Source organism: Peromyscus leucopus, chromosome 20 (genome assembly GCF_004664715.2).
Source record: "Peromyscus leucopus breed LL Stock chromosome 20, UCI_PerLeu_2.1, whole genome shotgun sequence".
NCBI classification, from domain to species: domain Eukaryota; kingdom Metazoa; phylum Chordata; class Mammalia; order Rodentia; family Cricetidae; genus Peromyscus; species Peromyscus leucopus.
Window position 1 is genome coordinate 5,666,609 of NC_051080.1, and position 22,131 is coordinate 5,688,739.

The following is a 22,131-nucleotide window of genomic DNA, read 5'->3' on the forward strand; positions in this document are numbered from 1 at the left end:
AATTCTAAGTAATATAGGAAATTCTGTCGGATTAGGCGGTCCTCCCTTAGGTGGGGGTGACTATGGTGGAATGATAGCTTGAGACTATTTGGGGCACAGTGTGTTAGACATGAAAGGAGCCTTCAGTCCCCACTCCTGATGCCTTTTTTTCTACACACCGAAGGACACTGAACCCCACAAAGAACAGGAGACAGACAATGAGTTTACAAGCTGTGACTCAGATATTCTCCCATCGCTCAGTGCTGTGACTTATCAACTCTCTCCTCACATCCCGCCACCCGGGAAGAACCAAGATGACATTGGTTTACATCACATTTATTTGCTTCATTGTTTATCTGATGGATTCTTTGCTTGGCAGTTAAGATGTCCCTGGCTCTCAGTTGATTTCCAAGTTCCCAGTTGCTGCTGTAGACTCTGGTAATGAGGATGTCTGTCTCCTATGCTTTGTTTATCAGGCAACTGAGTCGAGCCCTGAAAGATAATGTACTGGTCAGGTGACTTGGAAGACGTGCGTGTGGTGATGTGACCAGCTCCAGGCTCCCATCCAGGCATCCACCATAAGTCAGGGAAGAGAGCTACTACTGTGGACTGTGTGCTGGAGCAGGCCCAGCTCAGCAGGCCCAGCTCAGCACCCTTGGTGCGGCGTGCTTGCTGCACTGATGGGAGAGATTTCTGCCTCTCTATCCAAAACAAAAGTTGGTTTTTGAGAGACGACCAAAGCTTTCTGACTGAAGTTGTTCTTTTAGAAGGATGTAATCTTATTTTGAATATGAGAATCTTTGTGTATTTTGACTATTTACTGGGGGAAATGGGGATAAACTATTTCAAAGAGGACACTTAAGAAGATGCATAGTCCCTGTTCTGAGACTCAGGCAGATGAAGTCATTTTTTTTCCCCTTCACCCGTAACTCAGGCTGTGTCTTGAGGAGGATTCTCTGAGAGCCCCAGAGGCAGCCATGGAGAGGCAAGCATCTGAGGAAGTCTCCTGCAGGCGGGCTTAAGAGTCAGATGAGCCCAAGGTAAAGGGGCATTAAGAGTGTTGAGGAAATGGCCTGTTGGTTAAATAGCGTTCACCAGGGGGCACCACACTCAACCACATTATTAAAAAGAATCTGGAGGCAGTGAGTGCCTTTTCATATTTATGTTTTTACCCATAGACAAATGCTACTCTGTCCTTTAGTCAGAGGAGTCTCTCGGAAATGAATGGTGATTCATGAAAAGATGCATGGCCACTCCAGGTGCTCAAAGAGAATGTGACAGTTGAGTGTGGAGCTCTAAACAGGATATTTATGCCACCCCTGCTAAGGCTTAGGGGTCATTGCAGAAAAGGGGGAGGAAAGAATGTAGGAGCTGGAAGACAGGGAAATGGCCGTCAAACACTGTCTTGTGGGTCCATATGACACAGCCAGTATGGCCATGACCTCACATGGTCATGGTTATGGCTACCTACAGTAAACCCACACAAGACGTGGTCTATCAAGAATCAGTCATGGGTTGGGGAAGATAGGACCCCTACCTCTCCCTACTGAACTGCCGACGGGTTCTGGGGGAGAGACAGTCATTTTTTTTTTTTTCAGTTGTGTGCACACTAAAGAGGCCACCAGGCTGCAATGGATAAGTCCAAAGCCGTGATCACACGGACAACTCTGGATAAGTCACTCCATCTCAGCAAAACATCAGCAACAGCAGCACCAAATGTTATGAATGTGGGAAGGGGGATGTAGGGAGGAACAGATTGTAAGGTGGGGGAAAGACTAGAGGGGGTTATATGTTGTGTAAAATTGTCATGAAAGTTAAAAAGAAGTCCATTATGCATGTCTGTCTACTGTTTGACTCTTGATACTGAATTAAGACCCCCAAAGGGATGCGAGTTTCTAAGATACTTTCTATAAACAAACTATGGGCTTCATGTTCATTAGCATTTTAACCTCTCCATGGTTCCATCTCCTTAACCCTTGTTTTTCTCTGATTCTTGAACACTCTTTCCTATATAGAACCATCTATGGCTGGCACATTCTGTTTTGTTCTTTGTCTTGACCAGAGAGATCAAAAGAACACGGGCTGGTCCTGCCCTCATCTGTCTGCTCTTTCAACCTTTGCTCTGGACTAGCCCTGCTTGCTAAGGTCTTCCTCTGCCATGTTGTTAAGAGTATCTAGGAAGTCTGGGTTCCTCTATAAATAGCAGGGTCATCAGGAAGAGGAGGCAGGGAAGGGTAGTTGAGTAAATACCTGGAAGAAACACAGGAGTGCTTCCTTGATGAAAGAGTCTAGGGTAGAAGGTTGACTGGTCTCTTAGTTAACATCCTTGGGTTGTAAGAACTGCTTCTGATGGCTGCACTCCAGAGTTGACCTGTGATTCTTATTTGGGGCTGTAGGGAAATCTGGAGGCTTGAAGCTTCTGTACCAAATAAGAGGAATGATAGGTCATGAGGGAAGGAGAGCCCAGTCTCTGTGCCCCTTCACATTCTCTACTGCCTTTGAGCATTTACAGCAGTGGAAATGAGCATCGCCGATGCCGGGCTTCCAATTCCATGAGGAAAAAAAGCCCTTGTTGGGCATTAGGATTAAGAGTCATAACTCATCAGAGCCAAATGTTCATCAGGAGAATGCCTCTCTGGCTTGCTTCAGAGGAGCATTAAGACAAGACAATAGGTTTAGCAGAATTTTGGCCAATTGTTGTTCCTCATGGCAAAGATCTATGATAATTCAATTTAGAGTTTCTGTAAAAACTCTTTGCATATCAGTGTTCCTTACATGTTCAGCACTGATCAAGAGTAACTACCAATCTGTTTACAAGGTATGTGTGTGCTGGTCATGGTGGTGTAGACCTGTAATTCTAGCCATGTAGGAGGCTGAGGCAGGAGGATTCCAAGTTCAAGGCCTCTCCAGGCTACTGAATGAGTTTGAAGCCAGCCTGGGCAACTTAGTTAGACCATGTCTCAAAATGAAAAGTACAAGGAGAGAGCTGGGGATATAGCTCAGTGGTAGAGCACTTGCCTGGCAAGCATGGGGCCCTGGGTTCAAGCCCCAGTGCTGTAAAAAGAATAAATAATAGTTGGAGTGGCTTTATTTTGTAAGGTCAGTGCTCTGAGAGGGACAAATTATGTTTAGAGAGTCTAGGGAGCTCACCTTTTCCAGTTCTTGGCTTAGGCAGGGCCATACCTGAAACATGTCAACCAGATACTTTAAAAATATCTTCAAATCCACCTGAAGCATAATGCTATAGTATGTTTTCACCACTCACAAAAAACTTTCAGGTGTCACTGTTGGAAACCATTCCTGATGCTTGAATCTCTAGATGGCGGCTGCATCTTGTCCCCTGGTTGTGCCCAGTGTTGGGGTACAGGACTCTCAAGCTTCCATTAATTTATTTTACAACCTGCTAAGGAAGCCCTTGATTCCTTGTCATTCTTCATGACTTTTCTTTCCAACTCGGTGTCTTTCTATGTGCCCTTATCATTAGCTTTGACATCATATGGGAAACAGAGAGACAGAACCTCAGAACTTAAGTCCACTCCCTGGTTCAATGAGGAGAATTTTCCAAAATCTGTTCTAATGAGGTCCAGATGTGACCGTGGGATTTCAGGGATTCCTGATGGGGTTTCTGGGTAGAGAAAGAGGCCTTGGCTTTGCTGCTTACCAATTCATGCTCTTTCAGGAGGGCATGCATCACAACTATAGGCTTCCGAAGGCAGGCTCATAGCTAGCTACATTTCCGGCCACAGCACCCACATCTAGGTGGATGTCATCCCTTTTTCAGACCATTAGAATAGGGCCACTTACCCAGTCCTGGGGGGTGCAGGTGGCATGGATGTCACAGAACGGTTGCTCATGCCTGAGGAAGGAGACATTCTGTTACAGGGGTCTGGAAATGTCTCCCCAGTTGCCAAGCTCCTATCTCCAGTCAAGGGTCTAGCCAGGCAGAGTGGGAGGGGCCAGACTCACGTTAACATAGAACCTGTCAGAGGAGGTGGGATGTGGCACCAGATAGCTGTGAAGCGTAGTCTGTTGTGGCATTGAGATCTGCTCCAACCAGTGCTGCTGAGTCGGCTGTCTCAGGCTCAGACACTGGAGCAGCCATTTCCTACTGGCTTCCTTTTTATAGCATTTTGGGAAGGGTGATGGGAAAGTGGTGTGTGTGTGTGTGTGTGTGTGTGTGTGTGTGTGTGTGTGTGTAGACCAGAGGTCAAACTCACACACATGTTGTTCCTCAGGTACTGTCTACACTGCTTTTTGAGCCAGGATCTCTTACGGGCCTAGAACTCACCAAGTAAGGGTAGGCCAACAAGCCCCAAGGGTCTCCTGGCCTTCAGTGCCCCATTGCTGAGGTTACAAGCACATGTCACCACACTCAGGTTTTAAAACGTGGGTTCTGGGCTAGAATTCAGGTCCCCATGCTTGGATGGCAAGGATTTTACTGACAGAATTCTCCCAAGCCTGTGGATTTTATATTACTTGGAACTAGATATGACATATCCTAGAGTGGTCTTGAACTCATTTTGTGGCCAAGGATGGCCTTGAACTCTTGGTCCTCCTGCCTCTGCCCCCTGAGTGCTTGAATTATAGAGTTATGTGATGCTACATACTGAAGCCAGGACTTTGTGCATGCTAGATGAAAACGGTCACCTGCTAAGCTACATCCCAAGCTGTGGAGGAATGGATACATTCTCCTCACTCAAAATTGATCCCGGGTTCCCCTTTAGGAAACAGAACTGCAATAGCTGCAGTTAGATCAGAAACCCACACTTTTTAGAGTGTTGACATTCATAGAGGGATTCCCAAGTTCCTACACTGACTTCTTTGGAAGTCAAGTTTGCTTAGATAGAGAAGGACATCCTTCAAGTAGCAGTAAGTGTTGCCCTTTGCCTTTTGACCTTAGAGGTCACTATCCCGAGAAAACACTCTTCAGCGACAATGTCTTATAGTAGAGTCTACCAGAACATGTTTACTTGCGTGGGTGTCATGGACTAAGTTTGAAGAAATATCAGAGGGACTCTTTTCTGAACTGCCCATATTTAAATATCCCCAAGATTTATACTTCCATGAGTTCTGTTTTGTGGAGGGCCCCCCCACCCCAATATTCATGACACTGCCCCTTTGCCTACTGTACCCAGGCAAAGTGTCTTCAACCCTTTGATGGCATTTTGAGGCCCCTGAATTAATCTCATTTCATCCTGACAGGCAGATCAGCAGCTTTGGCATCATGATAGAGACAGATCTGGATCCTCAGAACTCAAGCCCACCCTAAGACTCCGACTTCCTAGCAAGAGACCTGGATGATTTGAATAAGTATAAACGCTGAATGAACCATGACTGATGGGCTCTGTTCTGGCAGGGGTACAGGAAGGAACCCCAAGTGTGGCTTTGATGATAACTCCAGAGCCCTGAATATTTTGGGAACTAAAATTTGGGCTAGAGAGATAGCTCTGTGGTTAAAAGCAATTGCTGCTCTTTCAGAGGACCAGAGTTCGGTTCCCAGTACCCACAGTAGGTGGCTCATAGCCACCTCTAATTCCAGCATGTAGCAGATCTAATGACCTCTTCTGCCCTTGTGGACACACACACACACACACACACACACACACACCCCTTAAAAAGAATTGCAACTTGGTCACTAGTTCTGTGTAAACTCTCCACTGTCCTATCCCTCCTAAGCCCTTCTTCCCACGGAACTGGAAAGTCATTCTGTTCTGCTAGTCGACCCTCCACTGTCGGAAGGAGCCATGACTGATTGAATGATAAGCGTTCTCAGTCTCTCAGGAGTCATTCATTCTGTCTCAGGATCCTTCCATCACTGTCCGAGGGCTATAGACGGAATGCTGTGGTCCCTCCACAACCACATACTGAAACCAAATCACCAATGTGATGGTTTTTGGAAGCAGGGCTTTGGGAGATGGAGTTCTCACAAATTGGATTAGTGTCCTTGTAAAAAAAACAACTCCTATGCCACTTCCAAGGTGAAAAAAAAAAAAGTGAAAAGGCGAGCCATGATCCAGGAAGTAGCCTGGTTCTGGTCAGTAGAAGTGAGGCAGCTAACACAGAGGATAAGGCTCCATCAATCATCAAATCTGCCAGCAAATTGTTCTGGGATCTTCCAGAACCATGAGAAATAAGCTTCTGTTGTTTATAAGCCGCTCATCTATGACATTCTGTGACAACAGTGTTAACAGACCAAGATACCAGGTCATTGGGCTGGATGGAGAAGAGAAGCGTGTTTATGGAGGTATTCAAGGAAAACCAATGTTCCGCTTGATGTGAAGGAAGCCAGAGTCCAGCTGTCCTCCAGATGGCTGATCTTCACATGAGACTTGGGATAAACCCCTTACTCCCAAGCTCCACCCCTTATTCCCATATCCAAACCTTGGCATCTTTCTTTTTACCTCGAATCCGAGCATCTTCCTGAAGCTGAAAGAGAATGAGGATTCATGATGAGAGACTTAGAAGGCTGGTACCCCTAGGTCTTCAGTGTGTTGGCCACAGACTAGCCAGATGTAGAGGTGAGTAATTGTGGGACACAGATGTATGGTGTGGTGGTTTGAAAGGAAATGGCCCCTAAAGGGCGTGGCACTACCGGGAGGTGTGGCCTTGTTGGAGGAAGTGTGTCACTGTGGAGGCGGGCTTTGAGGTCTCATATATGCTCAAGCCACACCCAGTGAGTCAGTTCACTTCCTGTTGCCTGCAAGCTGTAGGACTCTCAGCTCCTTCTCCAGCATCACATCTGCCTGCATGCTGCCATGTGCCACCATGATGATAATGGACTGAACCTCTGAAACTGTAAGCCACCAAATGTTTTCCTTTATAAGAGTTACTGTGGTCATGATGTCTCTTCACAGCAGTAGTAACCCTAAGACATATGGGATGGAACTCCACATTCTCTAAAAGCAGAGTTTGTATTGGCTTTGTATCTTTCAAAGCTGGCTGCTTCAGATAATCCTTCCCTACAACATGTGGCCAGTAGATGGTGGATAATAAAGTAGAGATGGGAGATGCAACTCATTACTTAACAGCCTGAATGAACATAGAGAGAACTGACTTCTTTTCTCCTAGCTTTTCTGCTTTGCCCGCCCCCCCCCCCCCCTGCTTTCCTCATGGTGTCTCCAGTGATTTACTGTAGACTTGGGAAGGGCCTTTGCAGGTCACTTCTACGTGCCTCAGTGTACACAGCTGCTGCTGGTTCATTGTGGTCCTACTGAACTCATGTAAGGTACCCAGATGGCTGCTCTAATGTGGGTCTTAGTTGTCTAATCGGAAATAAGGCTTGTTCTAATTCCTACTTTTTATACTCTCTCTCTCTTTTTGTTTGTTTGTTTGTTTTTTTGAGACAGGGTTTCTCTGTGTGGTTTTGGTGCCTATCCTGGATCTCCCTCTGTAGCCCAGGCTGGCCTCGAACTCACAGAGATCTGCCTGGCTCTGCCTCCTGAGTGCTGGGATTAAAGGCATGCACCACCACCGCCCTAAAAAAGATTTTTATTTTATGTGTTACTGAGTTTTTTTCGTGCATGTATGGCTGCATCCCATGCATGCAGTACCTGTGGAGGCCAGAAGAGGGCATCATATCCCTGGAACTGGAATTACAGCTTTGTTAGCTGCATTGTGGGTTTTGGAAACCTCAATAACAGCTCTTAATCACTGAACTGTCTCTCCAGCACCTTGCTTGTCTTATCTTAGTATCTGAGTTAAAAAATTGCCCCTATACCATGACTAGGGGATCTAGTCTGAACCGACATGAAGGTTCTATCAGGGAAGGGACTAGGTCGGTATCACTCCAAGAGGAGGCACCACAGAGGCCTTCTGTGAGGTTGGGGGGCGGGGAGCAGATGGACTGTTAACTTCACATACACCCGGAGAAGCTACAAGTTAACACAAAAAAGGATCTCCCCCTCCACCAGCTCAGATTCTGTCTGCAGGAGACTGTGGTCTCAGGAGACTAAAAGTCTAGGTAGAGAGAAAGTGCCCCGACCCTAGAGACACAACTGGGCGGGACTATGATGTTTCTGATCTCCGTCCAGTGCCCTCTTTACCTAGCCAGAAGCAAAGCCTGCTGTGACTTTCAGAACAGTCGGTTCCAGACACTGTCAGGACACACGGTGTGAGTACCGGACTACAGAACTGGACCGAGTTCCAGGGACCAGAGGCGGTGGGGAATTAGAGAAATGTTTTAGTGCCTTCTCAGCCTCCTTGCCGGTATTCCTCTCCAACTAGGAAGAGGGGACGGTTGTTCTAAGACCTCAGGGGGCTCATCGTGTGTTTAGAGTCTAATTTTAATGAAGTTATGTCTTTCTTCGAGGAACAAAAGAAGTGTGTAAGGAAGTTCCTTGTTTGCCCTCATTTTATGATATCTGTTTTATGATACATGTTCAAAATTATGTTTCCTTCTGACTATAGCCTATGCAAACAGTCTGTTAATAGGTGATTATGAATATATATTATTATATAGATAGAGGAGAGGGGTAGGGAGGAGGCTAGAAGAGGGAGGGGAGGGAGAGGGAGGAGCAGACGCATGGCAGGGACTTGACGGCTCTCAGTTTCGAACAAGCTCAGCCTCTGGGGAAAGGCCAGCAATATAGATAGCATCTGCGTCATTAAAATGTTTAAATATTTGATCAGTGTTTAGAAAACCCATTGAACTCTGCAGAGAGGACAAAAGTTTAGACCTGGGCTGTAATTCACACCTTCCCACAGTTAACGGGCACATCATCTCTCAAGGCCATTTATCATGCTACCTAGAGGGTTCCCCTCAGTGCAGTCCCTGATCAGCATGTCATAACAACCACATCAAGAATTCTGTTGAGAGAATTTCTGGTAATTTCAACCCTCCTGACCCTAGTATTTTACTATAATTCTTTGGAGGGAGTTGTTAGGCCTCTTCTTGCCTCAGTTGCCTGGGGTGACCAGTCAGTCATATTCTTTGAAATGAACACCTTGGTAAGCGTTCACATCTCAGCAGAACATGGAGGAAAAGTGATGTTAAAAAGGCAGGGAATTTAGAGAGTCAAAACTTAACCTCACCTCCTTTTGGATGCCCTTAAAGGCTGTTAGCACCTGGCAGAAGAAGAATAGGCAGACACAACAGATTAGTATTACAAACGATCACCTCATCACACAGGGAACTTACATATAACATGAAGTGACCTAACCTCCCGGTTTATAGTATATTACTTTATATCATGACCTCATTGCTCCACTGTGCGCAGTGAGTTCCAACAGGATGGGGCTCGTTAGCCCCAGTAATAACCCACAATGACTTCAGCTCGACACAGATCTCTAGGCCATTGCTCCATGCGGTGAGTGCATGTTAGTAATGTGTTTAAGGAGGTCTGAAGAGAATGTTAGGGAAACTCAGTATTTCATTTCTGCCGAATCAGTCCTTCTTGTGTTGAAACTGAGTGCAGCTATTAAAATGAATACTGTTGGCCATGCTGGCGCCTGCTAGTAGGCCAGTGCTGAAGAGGGTGGGGAGAGGAATCATGAATTTGAGGTCAGCCTGAGCTATCCCTTTAAGGCCCTCTGGGTAAGATGGAGGGTTAGAAGTTGCCCCTCTGTGACGGGTCAGGGAGAAGGGTCAGGATGAATAAGAACAGACGGTTCTGCTGAGAGAACTTGAAGAGCACCAGGAACACACAAAGTTCTGTGAAATCTCCTGCAGAGAAGCAGCCGGCACCAGCCAGCAAATGGCACCTGGCCACACTGGGATGGGGTAGACATTGTTTTCCTATTGTTGTGGAGACAAGACAGCACGGTCAAGGCAACTTCTAAAAGAAAGCCTTTAACTGGGCTTTGCTTACGGTTTCGGAGGGTGAGTCCACGGACCATCACTGCAGGGAGAATAGCAGCAGGCAGGCAGGGCACTGAAGCAGGAGCTAAGAGCTTATATCTGATGGGGAGGGGCGGGGGTGGGGGGTGGGGAGAGAGAGAGAGAGAGAGAGAGAGAGAGAGAGAGAGAGAGAGAGAGAGAGAGAGAGAGAGACTGGACCTGGTATGGGCTTTTGGAGCTTCGAAGCCCATTCATAGAGACACACCTCCTCCAACAAGGCCACACCTCTTAATCCTTCCTAAACAGTCTACCAACTGAGAACCAAACATTCAAATGTATGAGCCTGTGGGAAACACTGAGGTCAGTAGTAGGGCGAGGAAGGTGCTGTACCCTACATCCTTATCCCCAGACAAGAGCACTGTGAGAACAATGTCTTAGTTACTTTTCTATTGGTGTGTTAAGCCACCATGACCAAGGCAACTTATAGAAGAAATCATTTGTATGGGGCTCAAGGTTTCAGAGGGTTAGGCCATCATGGTGAGGAGCCTGGCAGCAGAGAGAGAGAGAGAGAGAGAGAGAGAGAGAGAGAGAGAGAGAGAGAGAGAGAGAGAGAGAGCCCTAACTAGGAATAGCATGGACTTTTGAATCCTCAAAGCCCACACCCCAGTGACACACCTCCTCCAACAAATCCACACCCCCTACTCCTTCCCCCAAAGTTCCACCAACTGAGGACCAAATATGCAAACAGATGAGCCTATGGGAGCCACCACAAACATCAAGCTGGAGAGAGGCTGAGCAGGGTGTGGAGACACGACAATGAGCTGGGCGTGCCCAGGCAGAAAGATGGCTGGGACAACTCTGGCCTCCAGGCACTGGCATCAGTGACACAAGAGCCTAAAGCTAAGAGTGTCCTGGAGTGTCCAGCCCGACGAGTGCACAGGAAACGGTACCCACACTACCACCTGGGCGAGTGAGAACATGGGGTGTGAGACATGGGCTGAGTCTGTTGCAGTCCTCACAACAGGCACAATGGGCGTCCCTGGTGACAAAAACCCGCTGCCATCTGCCTGAGAGGACCCGGAGAAAAGGTGCACACGAGTTTGAGCGGACCTTCCTCATCCCCCAGAACCGCAGCCACAGTGTGTCCTGTATCAAAAGCGTCCTCCCCAGCACACCACAGACAAACCTGGAGCTGGCAGACCATCGTGGTGGTGGTAGTGATGCCTCAGACTGGGGGGTTCCTGCAGAAGTTGGAGTCCCCCACACAGACTCCTCTCAGCAGGGAGACTGTAACTAATATAATTTGTTTGAATGATTGAGACTAGTAATATGCCCTCAGACATGCGGTGTCTGATACAGGTGACAACTGACCAGACTGTCATCCCAAGTAGGAAGAAATACTGATAAGGCGATCTTATTGATTTCATTTTATTTATCTTCTTTTGCTTACACTTCTGTACTCCAGTTGTTATTTGGTTTTAACTCTTTTGCTTTCCTTTTCTGTACCAATTCTGTAATATTTTCTGTATTATTTATCATCCCTCTAACCACATAACTTTCTCTCTCATACTCTCCTTCCTCTCTTCCCATTTCCTTTTTTTTTTTTTTTAATGTAACAGTAGCCCTCGTTCTAAAGAGCAATACACTGTATTTTTCTCAACAAGTACCCCGGTACAGCTGTCTTTGTGTCTTACTCAGGACAAGGTGAAGGACACAAGTGTCTTTTATTGGAACCCAACATGGAGACTGTTGGCCGGTCCCCTGACGAGCGGGGACAAACAGACACACAACCGAAGACAGTCACCTGGGAGCGTCACACACAGTAGAGTGTGGAAAGGGAAGGAATGAAAAACTGGAGAACGGAGAACGAATCCCAGCAGCTTCGTGAAACGCCGAGACATAAGAACTGTGAGGCGGCAAGTCGCGGTGACGCCCTTTCCAGCTCACACTTGCCCGATACTGGAAACGGCAAATAAGACGGTGGTGTGGGGACAGAAGAACGAGGTGACATGGAAGCGGTGAATGCTGAGGCCACGGTTTAAGCAGAGATGAGGGGAGGGAGATGGGGGGCTGGAGAAATGGAGTGCTAACCAAGAGGAAGGACTCCAGAGAAAGCCATATGAAAACCTGCCACGTTGTAAGTCAGTGAAAAAATATGAGCGCCAGGGGGTGACAGCCCGTATGTCGGAATAATGCCGAACCTTATAACCAGGGATTATTAAACCAAAATCCTAGTGCCAGGCGTGGGATACTTCCTTATGAGTTGTTGGTCAGAGACTCCTGAGGCTCCCAAAACAATACAGGCCCTCGCTGTCCCTTTTGGTTGCCCACCATAACTGTTGATAAGACCTTGTTGCTGAGCTGAACTTTCCTTCCCATTGGCCAACTTTCATGGTGCCCAAAGGTGCAAGGCAGACTTCTTGGGGAAGAAAAGCACCATTGGTTTTACTCAGCTGAGGATCCTACGACAATATCAATCTGCCAGCCGAGATGTGCCCATGGGTGCGGTAGTGACACACTATTATGGGGCAACCAAGTAGTTTCTGGTTGGTTCTGAGACAGCATTCATGAGAGGGGATCTATTCTTGGTACTCTAAATATGGCTAAAAGCTCATGGCTGAGGAAGTCTTAGGCCCTCGGGACATTTATTATTATTATTTGGTTGAATTGGCACAGCACCACGCTGCCTTCTGAGTGTTTATACCCATAGACAAATGCTACTGTGTCTTAATCAGAGGCACTCTTCTTTACATCCCAAACATAGTGAACGTAGTGACACATGGCCACTCAAGAGACTGGGAATCGCCTGGCAGTGGTGGTGCACGCCTTTAATCCCAGCACTCGGGAGGCAGAGGCAGGCGGATCTCTGTGAGTTCGAGGCCAGCCTGGTCTCCAAAGCGAGTTCCAGGAAAGGCACAAAGCTACACAGAGAAACCCTGTCTCGAACCCCCCCCCCAAAAAAAAAGAAAAAGAAAAAAGAAAAAAAGAAAAAAAAAGAGACTGGGAATAAACATCAGTTGATTGCACAGTCCTAAATAGGACATTCATGACGCCCCCTCTAAGGCTCAGGGAATGAAGAGGAAGAAGGGAGAGGAAGAACCTAAGAGCCGGAATATAGAGAGATGATCTGTGAACTGCTGTATTGTGGGCACGTACGGCAGCCAATGCATTCAGGACCTTACAGCAGCAAGAAATGGGTCTGTACCAGCCTGGACCTGTCAGATTGTGGAGGAGCCCACGTGGCCCTCTCCCACTTCCTCCCTGCTGAACTGGGAGCTCATGCTGCATTTTGAGGGGTGGCAGATGTTGTGTTCAGCTGTGTACCCACTGAGGCACTTACCATGGTCTAACGGATAGCAGCAAAACTGTGGTCATGCAGACAGCCCCGGTGAAGCTCAGTGGGTCACAAAGCGGAAGAAGGTGTGGGAAAGGGATTGGAAGGCACGTGTATGTAAGGGAGGTAGGAGGGAAATGAGAGAGCAAAGAGTGTTATCAGAATGCACTAACTACATGTGTGGAATTGTCGAAAGAACAAATTTAGGAAAGAAAAAGGTAGCTGAAAAATAGTTTTCAGAGTCCTACTTAAAAAGAGATCTGAATGTATATGTTTTAATTATGTGTGTGCCTGATGCCTGTGGAGGTCAGAAGAGGACATCGTGTGTCTTGGAACTGGAGTTACAGATAGTTGGGAGCTTCCACATTGGTGTTGAAAACTAAACCTGGGTCTTCTGCAAGAGCAAAAAGTGATCTTGACTACAGAATCATTTCTCCAGCCAAGAGAGGTCTATTTTCTAAAAGAGTGTTAATTCTTTGAAAATTTCATATGTGTATGCAAAGTATTTTGACCAAATGACCCTTTCACTGCCCCCCAACTACTACGAGATCAACTCACACCTACTCCCATCTTCATGTCCTCTTTTTTCCCTAATAAATCACCAAGTCCAGTTTGTGCTACCCATACACTTCTGTGTATGGCGCTGTCCACTGGAGTGTAGTCAATGTACCAGGGACATGGCTTTAAAGAAAACTGACTCTTCCCCAAGAAGCCATAAACTGCCTATTGCCCCTCAGTTAGCAATGTGGGCTCATGAGAACATCCCTCTGTACTGGAATGCTGGCTGGCTGGCTTAATCTTGTGCAGGTCTTATACAGACAACCATGGCTAATGTGATTTCATGAGTGCATAGATCCTGTCATGTCCAGAAGATACTGTTTCACCCTGTCCTCACCAATTTCTGGCTCTTACAATCTTTTTGCCTCTCTTCCCTGATGATCCTTGAGAATTTGAGGAAGAGAATAGGATATAGGGTTTTCTAATTATGACTGAATGCTCTGTAGACATTTATTCATTGTGTGATGACCAGTTGTGAGTTTCTGGGTGAACCATCATCTATTGAACAAAGAAACTTGATACTATGTCCATTTAGCAAAATAGTAGTAGCTCCACCCCTGGGACCTATAAGCTCCCATCCATGGGTTCTTGGCCAATTTACAGTAGCAGGTAAGTATTTCTTCCTATGGAGTGTGTCTTAATTTAAAGCAGAAAGTGGTTGGTTACCTCCATAACATTCCTGCCACTATGATAGGGATATCATACTACATTGGTTGCATTGTAGCTTACAGGGTTCACAGTTGGGTAAGACTGTTGTTGCCTTTCCCCTCAGCAGCCTGTATAGACTTTCCAGTACTGTGAAAGCTAGCTAGTCAGGAAGTATCCTGGTCAGCACCAACTTGATAACCCCATGTCATGTGACCAAAGAATGTGGTCTTCAGCAATAGGGTACTACCACCAGCTTCTGGTAGGCACTCAAGAGCAATGGCAATAGTTTTTATTGTCTTGAAGACTTCTGGGATGCCTCTGGCCAACAACTTGGAGGTGTTACAGCACACCTGGCCTTGGGTTTTTAATCTGACACCTATGGCCTCTGGGAGAAGAATTATCCCTTGTGCAAGATAGCTCCCATTAAATTATTTTATCCAAGCCAGCAGTGGTAGTGCAAACCTTTAATCATAGTACTCAAGGTGAGGCAGGTGGGCCTCTGAGTTTGAGACCAGTCTGGTCTACATAGAGAGTTCCAGGACTGTCAGAGCTGCATAATAGAGAACCTGTCTCAAAAAGACCACCCCCTTCCTTTATATAAATATAAAATGAGTATAAACATAAAAAGCATTTTGATCTGTTTTTTTTTCTTCTGTCAATTTTGAAAGATACCATTGATGTATGTGGTGATCTTTGTTGGCAGTTATTTATTTTCAGGACTTCAAATGTATCATCCCACATTTTCCTGGCTCTTAGCATTGCTAATGAGAAGCTATGGGTTTGAGAATAGCCTGGGTTACATGAAGTAGTCTGTCTGAAAAAAAAAAAAAAGCAAACAAACCAAAAAACCATGATAGACAAAGGCAAAAACTTTCTGAAAGGACTCCAACAGCACAGAAAATAACTCCAGGAGTTGACAAAAGGTATTACACAAATCAAAATCCGCACAGCAAAGGAAAGGGCCTGTAGAGTGGAGGCAGCTACAGACTGGGAAAGAGTCTTTGCCAACTCCACACCAGAGGGGGCTAATATCTAGAAAGAACCACACCCTCCCAAATCTTCCAATCAACAATTGGTTAATAAACTGAACAGATGAGTCTCAAAAGGAGGAACAAAATGTTTGGCAAACAGTTCAAACGGTGCTTATTTTTAGCCTTCAGGGAAATTAAAACTACATTGGTTTCCATCAGTCTCCACATGGTGGTACACAAACACATTGCTATACAGAATACCACTAGCTGGAATATTTTCTATCCGTGATCCCCGGAGGAGATGATCCACATTCAGTTTATATCCTGACCCTTATCCCCAAAACGCTTCGGAGCTTCTTTTCCTTGGGGTTCCATCGACCTGTGACGGGGGTGGGGGGGTGTTGTAGGGAGAGAACCGGACTCACCCGCAGTGTTCTTCTTCACCCTGGGTTTTCACTTAAACCCTTGTAGATGGAGGTAGTGAATGACATCTAAAGAATTTCTCTAAACTGGCTTGGAAATGCAGTTCCATTAGTGTTTACTGTGTGGAATCAGCACAGCGCTGCATCACACTGAGCCCACGGGAGTGGCCAAACCTGCTCTTACCAGTCTGTGGCAGCCACTCAGCCCTAAGGGGTTCAACAGCTGTGAGACCCAATAACGCAAACAGGACTGTGATCAGGGCCAGATTGGTGGGTGTCGGGAGCTGCGTAAAGGTGTACAGGGATGGGTGCTTTTGAGGATTTGGGCTCAGAGTGCTAGAAAAAGACAGGGGGAATGGGGTGACCTTTGACACTAATCTGCCTAAAGGAAGAGAAATTAGCCCCCCCTCAACACTGTGTTGTCAAAAGTAACCCTGTGCACTTACCTGGTCCCACAGGGTTTCAGTTATTGCCAACTCCCTTTCCTGTTGAAATAACAAGACAAATCTTGGCAACATTATCCAAACTCTCCAAGAATCTGACCTGATGTAACATGGAATAAAAGCTATTTCTTGGAACTGAGGTGAAATTCTAAAAGTTACTCTATTTTTTTCCCCGGGTAGCGCAGAGCCTTATAAACACCCGGTCTACACTGACCTGCTTTATCCACACCCAGGAGCCTGCCCTGGGACTGTCATGTATAGAAATGGTGTTGGAGTTGTGACCTGGCCTTGGTATTAGTGACCTGCCAGCCTTTCAAGCTCCCGAACCACAAAGCCTATGTGCCACAAAGATACAATCTTTGCCACACAACTTTTCTGCCTCCTGACCAGAGCCATCTCTTTTCTCCCCAGAATCCAGGAACACCCCCGCCCCCCCGCCAAGAAACCAATACGTGTGACTGCCTCACCTACCTGTGCCTTTATTGTCTCTTCAATAGATGTACTGGAAAGAAAGATGATCGAAATGTGATGAGAAGCAGGGAAGGCAATTCAGTTTTCTCTCATTTCCCCTGGACTAGTGAGAATTCTAAAATTTTAGGGAAAGTCATGATCCCGCCTCTTATATTCCCCTCAGGACTTTATCTTCTTGGTATCATGGTTATTACAAAGAACACTGAGAGCCCTACAGGGCAGTCATGGGGAAGCGGCACCTCACCATCCTCCTGCCCATCATAGCTACACCCCACTCTTGTCTTTGAACTGCCTAGGACCCTTTTGAGAAGTACATGCAATTATAAAACGGTTGTCTTTGTGTCCTGGAATGCGTTCTATGTTTCCTCCATGATTTCTGATGGGCTCGGGGCGCAAGGCTGAGGAAGAACTTGAAAAAGCTTGCTATTCTGGGAAGCAGAACTGAAGGTCTTATTGTTTTCCCCAAGTGTCATTTATTAGAAAATACAGTTCTGGAGAAAGAAGATACAAGGAGAAGTGGGTGTCACAGTGCGTGGACCTCCTTCAGCCAGGGGCAGAGTGTCAAAATAAAATGAGCTGTAGACAAAAAGCACATCAATGGTCCACTAAGGTCTTACTCATAAGTACTACTAGAGAGCCAGAGTCACCCTGGAGAGGGGATGGATGAGTGTGGGGTAGGGAACTGGCAGGCGGGAGAGGAATGGAGACGGGGGAATCATGGGCAGTCACTAGCTACCATTCTATTGGCTCCCAAGGAAAGAAACTCATCTCAGGTCTCCTGGCCACACGGGGATTTGTGTAGGGACGACATACCAAAGAACCAGGGGACTGGAAGTGATCTGGAAGAGGCAAAGTTTCAGGCACCTCTGGATAGAGCTCCTCAGATAAGATTTGAAGAGGGGGAAATGATGGAGGGAAAAACATATTTAAGAACCTGAGGACCCTGAGGTCTCTGAGGTCCTGCTTGAACTGTTCCTGTCACAAGAATGTAGCCTTTCCAAGGGACAGCATGAAGGCCTGTAACCCCAGGAAATCTGGGAACACAGAGGATAGCAAAAGATCCCCAAAGGATGTTGAGCCCAGAAGAGTGCTACTTAAGAGAGGACTCTTAGTGAACATGTTTTCAGGATAGAACAGGGTAGAAATATCCCTGGGAGTCATTGGGTGACTCATGGCAGACTTCTGCTAGCTAGACTGTTATTTCTCCATGGAACCTGAGGACAGATGTTTCTCACTCCAGTTCAAGCCATGGCCCTTATTCTAAAATACCCCCAATTCTTTCCCATGGGGTTCTATGCATCTGCTTCAGGGGAGTATAGAGAGAACAGAAGTAGGATACACTGGGGCTTTGTTTTTAGAGGTATTTTGTTTTTAATTATGTGTAGGTGTGTGTGTGTGTGTGTGTGTGTGTGTGTGTGTGTGTGTGTGTGTCTATTCATACAAGTGTGGGAGTCCTTGTAGGTCAGAGGCATCAGATTACCCTGAAACTGGAGTTACTGTGATCGTAAGCTGTTTGGACATGGGTGCTGGGAATTGAATTTGGATCCTTTGCAAGAGCAGTGTATGCTCTTAACCACTGAGCTGTTTTTTTCCCCCAGCCCATGCTGATTTTTAATCCAAATTCTTCTAAACAGAGATAATGACTAATTGTACTTGGTAAGGATAGTGGGACAAATTCTCTCTCTCTCTCTCTCTCTCTCTCTCTCTCTCTCTCTCTCTCTCTCGTATTGACAGGAGATAGAGTGACAGAGATGGGAACAGAGAAAAGAAGAGAGGTGTACCAGGAGCAGGAGAGAGACAGACTCATGGAAGAATTACCTGAATGTAAGGCAGAAGAAGATTGAGCCTTCATGAACTGGGCACTGACCCACGTTCTATCTGCAGACATCCCATGAAGCAGCTGTGGGTGGCCTTACTCTGCTGAGCAGCAAACTCGGGCTGTGACATGTGCTTGCTAACAGGGAAAAGCTTGGATTCCAACCCAGGTCTTTTGATCCCACCACAGACTTTTGATTGCTGTAAACCGCGTTAGTCACCACAACCTGCTTGTTTTGTGGTTGAGTTCTTGGAAAGTTGATTACATTATAGTTAGAGGAATGGAATTTAGGGCCAGAATTCTAACCTTTTTTGGCAAGTCCCTTTGCCTGGATGAGTTTTGTTTCCCCATCTATACAGCAAGGGGAATACCTCAATTCTGGGGTTTGGAGAATGATGGAAAGCCTTTTAGCAGTAAAGCTCATTCCAAGCATGACTGTGATCTGTGTTACCTTCTCAGTGTCTTGTCCACGTTTGCTGCCACAACCAAACCAAACAAAAAGTCTGTTCTTAGTAGAGAACTCAAGAGTCTGCGTGGCTTATGTGTTTGCTCATATAAAATCACAAGAGAGTCACCATTTTGTTCTTGAGGTCAGCGGTTGTCCAGAAGACAACTTTCCCATCTGCCAAGATTCAGGCTTTTGGTTCTTTGCTCAATTTCATGCCTGAGATAAATTTAACCACTGAGAGCACTTAGGACAGGCGGTCTACAAGCCTACGAGAGACCCCTCTCTCTCCTAATTCGTACAAACTCTTACCTTGACACATCTGTCATGTGCTTCAAGGACTTAAGTCAATCCCAGTTCCTTTCTGAAGCTTTTCTGATATATAAGCTCACAGCAAACTTTCTCCCCTTACTTTAGCTAATGTTTTCTGGGTCTTATATGTAGCTTCTTTTATTTAACAGAAATGTCTTTTTTTCTTTTTTTAAATTATCCTAGTCCAAGGGAAGCATGGTGTTGAATGTCTGGCTTTGATTCACAATGGAGAGGACATAAAAGACTCAGAGAACATTGGACCTGGAAATGATTGAGTGTTCTAAGCATGTCGTACCCAGCCAACCCTTGGAGGACTGGCATAACAAGCCCACCTTCTTGGATAGAACGCAAAGACTATTGATGGCCCCTTGTACCAAGGAGAGAAGGGGAACACGAAAAAGTCCCCGTTTACTCCACCCTAGGTGCAGCCAGATGGAGATGTGAAGCAGGGAGATGGAGACGGGAAGCAGCCAGATGGAGATGTGAAGCAGGGAGATGGAGACGGGAAGCAGGGAGATGGAGACGGGAAGCAGGGAGATGGAGACGGGAAGCAGGGAGATGGAGACGGGAAGCAGGGAGATGGAGACGGGAAGCAGGGAGATGGAGATGGGAAGCAGGGAGATGGAGACGGGAAGCAGGGAGATGGAGACGGGAAGCAGGGAGATGGAGACGGGAAGCAGGGAGATGGAGACGGGAAGCAGGGAGATGGAGACGGGAAGCAGGGAGATGGAGACGGGAAGCAGCCAGATGGAGACGGGAAGCAGCCAGATGGAGACGGGAAGCAGGGAGATGGAGACGGGAAGCAGGGAGATGGAGACGGGAAGCAGGGAGATGGAGACGGGAAGCAGGGAGATGGAGACGGGAAGCAGGGAGATGGAGACGGGAAGCAGGGAGATGGAGATGGGAAGCAGGGAGATGGAGACGGGAAGCAGGGAGATGGAGACGGGAAGCAGGGAGATGGAGACGGGAAGCAGGGAGCCGGTTCTCCTCCCATAGATATACCTAACCACAGGGCCCTGGAAGGTGATGGTGGCCCCGCCCACCTTCTCTGCTGTTCAGATGCCATTCTTGCTTATGTTTGTGATATGGCCAGGCCTTTGGAGTTGAAGATGGAGACCGTTTAGGCCCTGAAATAAATCAGAGGAGACTCCCTTAGATGGATGGTGAGAAGAAAGCACTTGCTCTCTGAGTAGGAAGCTGAGTCGTGGCTTAAGTACTCCAGGAAATGTCCTTGTTTTGAGTGGGCCAGTGTGTGTGTGTGTGTGTGTGTGTGTGTGTGTGTGTGTGTGTGTGTGTATGTAGTATGCATAAAGAAAAGTAAAGGTGAGTGGAGGAGGCATTTGACCTAGGAAAGCTCCCCTTCACAACTGGAGGAACTCACACTTAAGATGTAGGGGGCTGACCAGAGACTCCTTGAGTTGGGACCCAGGGCAAGGACAGAAAACAGTCTATGGTAAATTCAAAATTAGTCATCTATTGAGGGTGGACACATGGGTGGCGGTCAGTCAGTGCTAGCCTTCAAGTGCTTTGAAAAGGGGAAGGAGAACAGTAGCCAGTACACTCGAGCCTGTAAAGCCCAGATCTGGATACAGAACAAACCCTGCTTTGATGGGTCCCATTCTACTTCTCTCGCTGACACCCTTCCTCGTCTTCCAAACCACCAGGGACCAGGCCACGTAGCCCAGACACTTACCTGGGCACACTTTGCACCCTTTCCCCCCTTAAGCCTTCTCCCCTTTGAGCCCCATGGCACAGCAGACCCCCTGCGGTTGACCTGTCCCTCCCAACACTTTGTGACCTCAGCTATGACATCATAGATGTGGGGCAATGGGCTCCCTCCTAGACTCACCTCAGGCGTTCTTACCTCTGCGTGAAAATGGAGAAATGACGAGATAATATGCAATGTTAGGTTTAGTTTCCGGAGACTTTGGCTCCTTTGTTTTCCTCTATTGATTTTATGGAACATCCATTGATCCCCAGAGTGAGCTCCAACGTAGAATCTATCTTCTGTTTTGAGTTTTGAAAGAGGGCATGGAAAACTTGACTTCAAGATTTCAGTAAAGATCAACATTTTTGTTCTGAATTCCAGAACGTTTTGACTTGGAAAATCACCTGCTGTGGGATGTTCTGTATGTCCTGTGGGAGCCCTTCTAGGGTTCCTCATGGCTTTGCCCAGCAGGTCCGTATAGAGGATGATTAGGACCATGGGCCTGAGTGCAGGTGTCTGAGATGGTCTGCACTTGGATGTGCTGGGGGATGGTCTGTATGTCAAGTTGCTCTGATTGGTCAATAAATAAAACACTGATTGGCCCGTGGCTAGGCAGGAAGTATAGGTGGGACTAACAGAGAGGAGAAATAAAAGAACAGGAAGGCAGAAGGAGTCACTGCCTGCAGCAGCTGCCAGGACAAGGAAGATGTAAAGTACCGACCGGTAAGCCATGAGCCACGTGGCAAGGTATAGACTTATAGAAATGGACTTATTTAAGCTATAAGAACAACTAGCAAGAAGCCTGCCACGGCCATACAGTTTGAAGCAATATGTAAGTCTTTGTGTTTACTTGGTTGGGTCTGAGCGGCTGTGGGACTGGCGGGTGACAGAGATTTGTCCTGACTGTGAAACTCCAGCCACAATCACCAAAAACTGATGAATAATAACGAATATAAAGCTAATATGCCTAAAAATCCTAAGACACATCAGGACCAAGGTCTTGCTGCTGCTGTGACCAGACCCTGAGGAGGAGCAGCCTCAGAGAAGCCCTGAGTCAGTGTGGGACATTCCCAGCAAAGTAGGAACTTTGGCATGTGTCCAGGAAGGCAGGAGCTGAGGCAGAAGAACATTCCAGAGCCCATAATCTTCCTAGGTGATGGTGGGAAAGAGTCAAAGATGCCTCAGCAGAGTCCCCAAAGGTCTATCTGGAATTTGTAGTAGAGTTACATTGCATTTAACCCCGTGACAA

General features: G+C 46.8%; 1 protein-coding gene and 1 non-coding gene across 3 annotated transcripts; one reads left to right on the forward strand and one right to left on the reverse strand.

Moving 5' to 3' along the window:
- Positions 1–299: 299 nt before the first annotated feature.
- Positions 300–20,950, reverse strand: C20H12orf54 (chromosome 20 C12orf54 homolog). 2 transcript variants are annotated; one of them, XM_028891859.2, is made up of 9 exons: positions 20,868–20,950; positions 20,218–20,301; positions 16,602–16,632; positions 16,134–16,172; positions 9,010–9,042; positions 6,381–6,405; positions 3,784–3,835; positions 2,230–2,398; positions 300–471 (listed from the first exon to the last, which is right to left on the reverse strand). In XM_028891859.2, exons 2-8 carry the CDS (start codon positions 20,238–20,240, stop codon positions 2,293–2,295), a joined length of 309 nt encoding a protein of 102 aa, XP_028747692.1. In that variant the 5' UTR covers positions 20,241–20,301; positions 20,868–20,950; the 3' UTR covers positions 300–471; positions 2,230–2,292. The 2 variants fall into 2 exon arrangements, with proteins under 2 accessions (XP_028747692.1, XP_037053288.1); XM_037197393.1 differs by lacking the exon at positions 9,010–9,042.
- Positions 2,967–3,039, forward strand: Trnaa-ggc. Its single transcript has one exon. It is a non-coding gene; the product is annotated as a tRNA-Ala (tRNA).
- Positions 20,951–22,131: the final 1,181 nt, after the last annotated feature.

Coding starts and splice junctions, on each gene's coding strand:
- C20H12orf54 (XM_028891859.2), bottom strand. CDS start 20,240: ATGGCATCTGAACAGCAGAGAAG. Junction 9,043..16,133: donor CTGAAACCCTGTGGGACCAG/GTAAGTGCACAG, acceptor TTCTTCTGCCAG/GTGCTAACAGCCTTTAAGGG. Junction 3,836..6,380: donor GGAAGATGCTCGGATTCGAG/GTAAAAAGAAAG, acceptor CTCCTTCCTCAG/GCATGAGCAACCGTTCTGTG.